The sequence below is a fragment of the Sebastes fasciatus genome, chromosome 9 (genome assembly GCF_043250625.1).
Source record: "Sebastes fasciatus isolate fSebFas1 chromosome 9, fSebFas1.pri, whole genome shotgun sequence".
NCBI lineage: Eukaryota > Metazoa > Chordata > Actinopteri > Perciformes > Sebastidae > Sebastes > Sebastes fasciatus.
Window position 1 is genome coordinate 2,171,204 of NC_133803.1, and position 10,180 is coordinate 2,181,383.

The 10,180-nt window shown below is 42.7% G+C and overlaps 1 protein-coding gene across 1 annotated transcript; it reads left to right on the forward strand.

Annotated features, from left to right (window-relative positions):
- The first annotated feature begins 321 nt into the window (after positions 1-321).
- myoz1a (myozenin 1a) lies at positions 322-7,449 on the forward strand. The gene is made up of 6 exons (XM_074645487.1): positions 322-565; positions 2,148-2,234; positions 3,693-3,880; positions 5,006-5,279; positions 6,344-6,506; positions 6,604-7,449. Exons 2-6 carry the CDS (start codon positions 2,150-2,152, stop codon positions 6,830-6,832), a joined length of 939 nt encoding a protein of 312 aa, XP_074501588.1. The 5' UTR covers positions 322-565; positions 2,148-2,149; the 3' UTR covers positions 6,833-7,449.
- The last annotated feature ends 2,731 nt before the right edge of the window (positions 7,450-10,180 follow it).

Genomic DNA, 10,180 nt, shown 5'->3' on the forward strand with positions numbered 1-10,180 from the left:
AGAGTAATGTAGGGAGCTAACCCTCTCTTTGAAACACAAAACTGACATGGCCTTAATATAAACACATATGCTTAACCTTAAACTTGCACTGTGCACTTGTGTGTACCCCAAACACACCCCAGAGTCCTTTGAGGTTATCGTATAGCTGAGTTCTGTTCCCCTTGCTCTTTGCTACTAAATATAGGCTTCTGAACCATCTGTGAGAATGATTTTGTTCCCTTAATATCCCCATCAGCACTTTCAGCTAGCCAAGAGAGACTTCTGCCCCCCCCCCCTCCCCCAATCCTTATTCATACTCCTAACCTCAACCTCCTCCTCCTCCTCCTCCCGCCTTGACACCAACACTGCTGCCACCCACACCCCCAACCCTCTGGAAGATCTGCCATCTGAGTGTAGGGTGGGTTTTGCACTTCCCGGGACCTGGGTCCAGCCATACGTAGGGTCAGAGGCACTGAGGGATTTGTAAACTAGTGATCCAGATCACCAGCACTGAGCCCTGGGTCTCCTCTTCTCTGTTTGGTATTTATAGTTCTGTCTCTCCTCCCAGGATTGCAACAAAAACCCGGTGAGTGGATCTGCATCCCATTGGTGTGCTTTGTTCTGCTAAAAACAGCTTGGATTGAAATTGTGGCTACTACAAAAATGGGGAGAGGCAATAAAGATGTGCAATATGTTCCCAATCATAATTTCTATGGGTTGTGCAGCTGAGCAAAACAAAATGGAAGAGGACCTCACAAACTCAGTAAACTAGATTATTATTTTTATTTCGATGGGAATGCTTTTGATTCTACAAACAATTTAGAGAAACTAGGCTCTTGGAGTCACTTTGCTTCTTTTAGATTTTCTTGGTACGTCTTAAAATGACCAAAGGAATGGGTGAATGTGCTGACCATCCCTCTCGGGGGGGGCGTTGCAGAGATTTTATATGGTGTTACCAAACCCTGACAGGGGGGCGGTAAATCTGAGCACAAAGGGGTCCCTAAGCTTCTAATTATTTAAGGCAACTAAAACAGTGTCCAAAAGCCTCGTTAACATCCACAACTACTGTTCTGAGAGAGGTTCAAACACACACTCTCAATTGTTTTCTGGAGGTGTGTATTGTGTCCTTAAGGGTTGTGTCAAGCCCATTTGATAGTCCAATGACGCCATTACACGTCGCTAAAATGTCTTGGCTGGAAATGGCTTTTAAAAATAGCTGCGGCGGGTTGAGTTACAGTCAGTAGATGTGATGCGATGTTTTGCCACTTGACTGGGCCTTAAGGAAACTGTTGAGAGCTGAGGGTGCTGATATGCATGTAGGAAGAAAACTGTAAAATAAATATATTAGGTCATGTAAGAACCAGATACATATCCTAGACTAGGAAGGCACCACAGGTTGTAGGAAATGTGGTTGACATTTGAGAGAGTAAAGTATTGTCCCACTTTCCCCGCCTACAGTACATGTTCCCATGCAGGCTGCAAATTGGGGAATATGATCAGATGCTATTTTATGATTCTGAGGCCTTCACCGTTACTGCAGTAGAACAGCACCGGAATGCATCGATCACCAGTTTCTCCCTGAACCACAGCGTGCTTCTGTTTATGTTGAGTGAAACACACATTAAGCTATATGTTTCCTTTGGTGCAGACATGTGTTTAACAGGGGAATGTAAGGTATCTGAGGGCACTGACATCCCCCTTGAACTTGAAAAATGAGGAGGGCCCATCTGTCTGTCTGTCTGTCTGTCTGATACATTAAGGTCCTGTGGATTCACTTTCAGGGGTTGTTGATGGCTGTAGGTGTTGACGGTAAAGAGTGATCTTGATAAGTTGGTGCCATGGTCAGAGATAATGGCAAAGCAGTCTGTTCAAGTTTCTTTCAATTGTGAACAAATGTATCTTGAAACTAAAGCAAAAACACTCCCTTCAGTGAATTTCAAAAGGAACTGTTGTGTGAAATCATGACATCAAGCAAAACTTCCTGAAGTTGCTGCATTGAAAACAGTGTTTGCTTTTGTTCGATAGAAACTGAACAGAACAGAGATTCACTGTCATCACTTCTATCACTGATCAATATGTTCACTTTCAAATGATGGTTGTTTTTTCTCTGCACGTTTGTAACCCTAATATATTAAATGCTAACATCGTGTTCTTTCCTGAACCTCCAGCCATGCCTCTGGGAAAACCTGCCGCACTAAACAAGCGGCAAAAGCTCTCCAAGATCATAACTGACCTATCACATATCGCTCAGGATGGTAAGGCTGGCATGGAATGACATGAATATGAAACCAAATTTCAAAATGCTCAGTGCAGCTCTTTCATATAAACACAGAATACAGAAATAGATGGGTGGTAGGTGATAGGTACTGTAGGTGGGCAACTAATCTTACAGGATACGTGGAGTTATGTCAACACGGTCTCACGGCAGTTCGTGAAATAGTCACGAAATTTAATCTATTTGATTCGTGTACATAGACACGAATTTCCCTTTTTTTACGTGGCTCTCAGCACGACTTTCAACAACATATTTTTCATGCTTTTTCTTATGAATGTCCAGCAACACGTGATGCATATGTCAATTTCCACTCCAGTCTTTTCAAAATAAAACTACTTAGTTAGGTTTAGGAAAACATCGACTTGGTTAGGCTTAGGCAACAAACTACTTAGTTAGGTTTAGGAAAAGATTAACTTGGTTAGGCTTAGGCAACAAACTATTTAGTTAGACTTCGGAAAAGATCGACTCGGTTAGGATTAGGCAACAAACTACTTAGTTAGACTTCAGAAAAGATCGACTTGGTTAGGCTTAGGCAACAAACTACTTAGTTAGACTTAGGAATAGATCGATTTGGTTAGGCTTAGGCAACCAAACTACTTAGTTAGGTTTAGGAAAAGATCACAGTTTGGGTTAAAATAACACCAGAAGTGCTGAAACTTAAGTACGGAAGTTAAGTGACAAAAACGACTTAGTTAGCTTTAGAAATAGATCGTGGTTTGGGTTAAAATGATTCCCGGAGTGCCATAACGGAAGTTACGTGACAACTAAATCAACTCTGACTTCTTTTTCACACTGGACACGAACATCGGTCTCCTGGGCGAAAGTCGTGTGTTTTTTGACCCACCTGTTCACCCCGACTTCCTCCCTACCCAGCGTTCGCCACTCTTTATTCTTCCCGGTTTACGATTACGTGAATTATACACAAATTGATTTTGTGCTGACCATCACGAAAAAAAAATTTAAATTCGTGTCTATGTACACAAATCAATACATTCAATTCCGTGACTATGATAAACTGCTGTGTGACTGGGCTGGTTATGTGCAGTAAAATATAATAAATAAATATAATATAAAATATACCAACAGACCAACAGTCACTAAATGTCATCACAAGTGTGTAAAATCCTAAGTGTTGTAAAGTGCAAAACTTTAGTCTCATTATTTCAGGGGATACACAAAATCTCAGAGAGAGAAGATGAGGAAATATTGTAGGTGTCATAAAACAAGCAAACATTTAAACATCTGTTATCCCAAAGATTGATATTACAATTTTATCCAAACATCATCAGACAAGATTGATTGAATTTATATTATTATTTTCTATTTTTTGTCTTTGGCATGTCACTACAGAGACTACTGGAATTCTTAGTAACATTTAGTTACCACATTAAGACATTTCTAAATGTAACATTCATTTGTTGGAATGTCCCTTACCTAGAGTATGAGTCGGAGCCAGAGGCATCCGAGTTCGACCTGGGAACAAAGATCAGGACTCCCAAAGACATCATGCTGGAGGAGCTTTCCCTGATGAAGAACAAAGGCTCCAAGATGTTCAGGATGAGGCAGAAGAGAGTAGAGAAGTTCATCTATGAGAACAACCCAGACGTCTTCAGCAGTGAGTCTATGGTGAGAGCATAGTTCATGGAGAAAACAAAACCCATCGCTTTTCCGGAATTTCAATTCCAATTCAATTGTAGTTAATGATACAAGGGGAATAATGCAACCAGAAATTCCACAGAGGAACTGTGAAGAAATTCATCTTCTCTAAGTTATCTTTTTTTGTCAATTTACAATCCTTAATTGGTCCTAATTAAACACTTATTTTCATTCATATCATAACCGTTTGAAAGAAAGGAACTAGGACAGCGGTAAATGGACTTGATCTTATAAGTTTTAAGTCACCTGGACCAACACGTTCTCACTGCCTGGACCAGTAATGTTTAAACTAGGGCTGTCAATCAATTCAAATATTTAATTGTGATTAATCGCATGATTGTTCATAGTTAATCGCGATTAATTGCAAATTAATCTCAATTTTATCTGTTCAAAATGTACCTTAAAGTGAGATTTGTCAAGTATTTAATATTCTTAACAACATGGGAGTGGACAAATATGCTGCTTTATGCAAATGTATATATATATTTATTATTGGAAATCAAATGTCAACACAAAACAATGTAAAACCCTCACAAGTACTGCATTTAGCATAGAAAATATGCTCAGATCATAACAAGGCAGCAACAGCTGTCAGTGTGTCAGTGTGCTGACTTGACTATGACTATAGAACCCATTTTATCTCACATATCTTGAGGTCAGAGGTCAAAGGACCCCTTTGAAAATGGCGATGCCAGGTTTTTCCTCGCCAAAGTTTAGCGTAAGTTTGGAACGTTATTTAGCCTCCTTCGCAATAAGCTAGTATGACACGGATGGTACCGATGGATTGAGCCTGCTACAACCTAAAAATCGCAAGTTGCGTTAATATGGCGTTATTATCGCATTAACTTTGACAGCCCTAGTTTAAGCCCCTTTGCCTTAGATCATTACCAATCAATCAAACCAGCTAGATTAGCGTTTACTTGTCTGGAAGAAGATAAAGGTCTCCATACCAATACACAATCAGGACTCTGTGCTAATAATAATAGTAATGCTTGTCTGGTGTGACTTCGAGAAGATGAAACATGGTTAATCAGCAAATACAAATAAATGTGCTGTGAGGCATGTGGTTGCTGATATTGATCATATTTCTTTCAGGACAATCTCCAGAAGTTTGTTCCCTCTCTGGGAGGTCAGATGGGAGGTGACATGATAAATGTTGGTGGGCATTTTGTAAGCAAACAATCTGGACACACATATTTCGGAGGGATACGCGCCGGAGGAGGGGCCCCTGTGCCTCCTCCGAAGCCTGGAAGCAAAGGTGCTGGAGCAGGAGGAGCAGGAGGAGCAGGAGGAGCTGGAGGAGTGGGTGGGGGCGACCATGGGAAAGGTGGAAAAGGAGAAGGAGCTAGTGATTGGTCTCCACTAAAAGGTTGGTATCTTTTTTTTGGGGACATTTTTGGGAAGATCCTATTTTATGGTCCAGCACCTCTAAAGCTCACTACACACCGTTTTTGTATGGATTAAACAAATGAGATATAATGTGCTAATTTGCGAAATTTAGAGGTGTTGGTAGGAAGATGTTTTTAATATTTCAGGTTAGATTCAGTCAGGCTAGCTGTTTCCCTATGTTTTCAGTCTTTGTGCTAAGCTAACCAGCTGTTAACAAGCAAGAGAGTGGTATCAATCTTCTCATCTAACTCTTCTCTTCTCAAAGCAAATAAGAATATTTCCCAAACTTTTCATCTATATAAATAATACACAAACATCACAAATATTACTTAAACCAGTCCACAGATTGTTGAATACAATTTCACAACTTTAAAGGTGTATAATTTGTTGGCATCTAGTGGTGTGGTTGCAGACTGCAACCAACTGAGGACCCCTCCGCTCGCTGCTCCCTTACCAAGACTGCGTTAACGTGAGCCGCCAAGTGCAAAACCGTGGTAACGCTGTTCATCTCGCTCAGAGGCCATCCTTAACATAATAACAGTACTTTCTGAGCAATGGAAGTCGGATGGCAGTTGGCGGTACCATGGTTTTGCACCCTGCGGCTCATATTACCGCAGTCTTGGTAAGGGAGTAGTGAGCGAAGGGGTACTCAGTTGGTTACAGCCAGTTGGTTACAGTCTGCAACCACACTACTAGATGCTAACAAAACCTACACCAACAGCATAGCATGCCGGAGAACTACATTGGCCTTCAGGTAATGTAAAACGCAAAAGCCTTTCTCTAGAGCCAGAGTTGAAACATGACAGAGCAACATGGAGGACTCCATGAAGAGGACCCGCTCCCTATGGAGATAAACGAGTCATTCTAAGCTAACGGAAACACAGTGATTCTTTGTTTTAGATGATTATACACTAATGAAAACATAGTTCTGAACATTATATTCGTTTTCTGCCGATAGATCCCCCGAAATGCTAGTGCTACTAAAGTACTACTAACTCCTGTCGAGAGTGTCTTATGATCTAGCCGTGGATGTTTTCTTCCCAGGAGGTGGAAGCGATGATGCATCTAAGCTGATTCTTTTGAAGACATACGTGTCGCCATGGGAGAAGGCCATGAAGGGTGATGAAATTCTGATAGCCACTATGAAAACAGGAATGCCTGGTCCCATGGAACAATTGGCTCTGCGCAAGTTCAAATCCTTCAACAGGTACGTCCCTCAAGACACAACTTTGTAGGTGCTTTGTGACAAACAGATAATAATAACTACTAATAACTTTAACAATCCTCCCACCTTGCTTTGCAAGGTCTGCCATGCCTTTCGGCGGCTTCGAGAAGGCCAACCAGTTCTTGAAATTCCAGCTGCCAGAAACTGAGGCCAAAGAGGAGCCTGAACCAGTGGTGTACCAACACGAGATCGGCTGCCGGCCTTCCTTCAACCGCACTCCTATCGGCTGGGTGGGCAGCGGTGAGCCCGGCACCATTCACATGGAGACAGATGCTGTGCCCTTCGATGGAGAGACCGACGAGCTGTGAAAAAATACTCATACTGTGATACACTCACTGTGCACATAAACACACGCACGCATGAATGCATGCATACACGTTAGCATGCACACACACGATAGATGAGCCTACAGTTAACTGTTGTATTGATGAATTTGAATCTCTCAGTGTGGATGACTGAAAGCGTACATGAAATGTGGTCATGTTCTTATTTTGCTCTGTATTTGGTTGTAAGGCAAAGAAACAAGCTGTAGATGTTGTGGGGGGTTGAAACACCAAATGTTTATTTAAGTTCATAAGTTGAGTCCACACACTCAGAGGAGTTTTTGTTCTCGGTGAGAAGTCGCAGATTGTGTCAATGAAGAAAGAATGAATCAAGTATGAAGGATAGATTTATGCTATGTTACTGTTGTGCACACTGTCTTGATGTCAAGTTGTTGCCATATTTGTTATTTCCCAGTGCCCTTTGTGTTGTTAAGATTCTCTTTTCATTTGTTGAGCTATGGGAACTCACAAACCTGTCTAATTTACGATGCATGCATAGAGTCATTTGCTGATCCATTATCCTACACATAGTTTCTCCACAGTAAACCCTTTCAGATTGTAACAATCCTCTTGTAGAGTGATTAAAATGTCAAGGGAAATCATTTTTTGTTTGAAAATTCTTACCAATTTCAATTCCTATGTTCAAATATATTTGCATGTACAATGCAAATTTCCTGTCCAGTCGCACAGCAGTTCGTGAAACAGTCAGTGTACATACACACAAATTTAAATTTTTTTTCGTGATGGTCAGCACGAATTCAATTCATACGTAATCCATGTAATTGTGAACCGGAAAGGAGAGCGGCAAACGCTGCATAGAGAGGAGGTCAGGGTGGATGGGTGGGTCAAAAAGCACAGGACTTTTGACCAGGAGACCAGTGTTCATGTCCCGTATGAAACCATAAGTCAAAGTTGATATGTCATGTAACTTCCATAGTTAAGTTACAGCACTTCCGAAGTTTATTTGAACCCAACTGCAATATTTTCCCAAAGCTAACTAAGTAGTTTGTTGCCTAAGCCTAACCAAGTCGATCTATTCCTAAACCTAACTAAGTAGTTTTATTTTGAAAAGGCTGGAGCGGAAATTGACACGTGCATCACGTGTTGCTGGACATTCGTAGGAAAACACTTTTCATAACTGAATAGTGGTGATCAAAAGGTTTTCCAGGTTTTACTCTTCTTTTCCTTATCCTACTCCCAAATTGTGATTCTCTCCATGATATATTTTGTTCTGCTGCCCCCTCAGGTGGTGGATGTCATCCTACAGAGTACAGCTTCTCCAAACAGGTGGCATAATTCTTAAAGGGAAAGTGACCTTCCTTACAAAAAAAGTCTGAAAAAGGGCTGAATGTCCACTTTGCTCCATTCTCTAAGTGATAGATCTCATCTTTTTAATAAGATCTGTGTAAAGCACATGCAGTCATGGTTACATAACCTGTTGAGGGACTCCCCCCAAAAATATTTGAGATCTTAGTGGATTTGTCGAACTTTAAATGCTGTTTTCTCATCACACTTTTCAAATTTTTGTTTGCCAGCGGATCATTAATAGTTACTTCCTAATAAGCCACCCCTTATGAAGGAATTATTTAAAGAGGTACTGCACACTTAAACAGGATTTTTGAGGTGTAAACTAAATGATATGACCGTACTGTGATGAAACGCATCAATGCTGTTGTTAAAAAGGGAAACAACACCCAACAATCAGATCTCTAAGTTTATTCCAAACATGCAGGTTATTTCTCAGTAGGTCATACATACCATGTAATAACAGAATATGTACCCAGTAGTTAAATAATACCTACAGTATAAGTTCTTTATAAGATCCCGAATTGTTACCCCCTTATTCCATAAAATCACATCCTGTTTCCCAGTACCCATAGCTAGGCTATATGTTTTGTTACGTACTGTACTGGTTAGGGATGTTAATAATTAACCGTTTAACCGTTAACCGACATTAGGCATTTTAACCGATTAACGCTATCGGTTAAAACGGTTAAAAGAAATATTAATAATTGATTAGAGGAGGCTCAGGGGAGCAGCTTGTCACGTTAAGGAGAAAAGCTGGTCCACCTTAACAGCCCGCCTTAAGAGGCGGAGCCGGAGTTGCAGGATACAGGAAGTCGGCTCCGGTCTCTGGCTCGCTTGAGCAGAGCGGAGGAGTTGTAGTTTTGTAGCATTTATTCTGTGAGGGCTTTGGTTTAGGACCCAGAAGCAGACACAGACACAGCTGGATGGTGGTTGAAAGTCAGGTGGATTTATTATAATTAAAGGTGGTGAGGGCGCTGGAGAAGGCAGGGGACAGGCAGGCTGTTGAGCAGGGTGGAGCAGCTGGAGGAATGAGCTGCGGCGGCGTGAGGATGGCTCGATGGGAGGCTGGCACTGGAATCCAGAAGACAGGAGAACACAAGGTTAGATATCAGAAGCACTAGGAAACATAAGAATAACTCTGGTAAGTAGAATACAGAGCGGCCGAGAAAATACCAACTGGTAGGCAGAACAATCTGGCGAGGACTGGCAGGAAAGCTGGTGTTCTTGTACTGTGGGTTGATTAGGTGATTGTTGACAGGTGCAGAGTGCAGAGTGGAGAGTGAGACCAGGTGCCTGATGAGGAAGCCGCGCCCCTGCCACACCCACAGGCAGGGGAGGGGGAGACCCAGGGAAAGCAGAACACTGAAAAACTCCTGGAGTCAAGGCCAGAGACGTGACAGGACCCCCCCCTCAACGGGCGCCTCCGGGCGCCCCAGGCTTGTCTGGATACTCCCGATAAAAGTCCCGAATGAGGGAGGCATCCAGAAAGAAGCTGCGCGGGACCCATGAGCGTTCCTCTGGGCCATAACCCTCCCAGTCAACCAAGAACCGGAACCCCCGACCTCGGCGACGGACGTCCAGAATCCGCCGAACAGTGAAGGCAGGGTGATTGTCGATGATCCGGGGGGGTGGAGGGGGTTCGGCTGGAGGGCACAAGGGGCTGGAAGACACAGGCTTAAGCAGCGAAACATGGAACGTGGGGTGGACTCTCAGAGATGAAGGCAACTTTAACTTGATAGCAGTGGGATTAATGATCTTGTCAACTTCAAAAGGTCCAATGTATCGGGGAGCCAATTTATGGGACTCCACCTGAAGGGGCAAGTCACGGGAGGAAAGCCATACCTTTTGACCGGGTTGGTAAGTGGGTGCAGGGGATCGATGGCGGTCAGCAAGGCGTTGATTCCGGACAGCTGAACGGAGAAGGGCAGACCGGACCTCTCACCAAATCCGCCGACACCTTTGGATGTTGGCTTGGACCGATGGCACCGCCACAGCCTCCTCCTGGACTGAGAAGAGGGGAGGTTG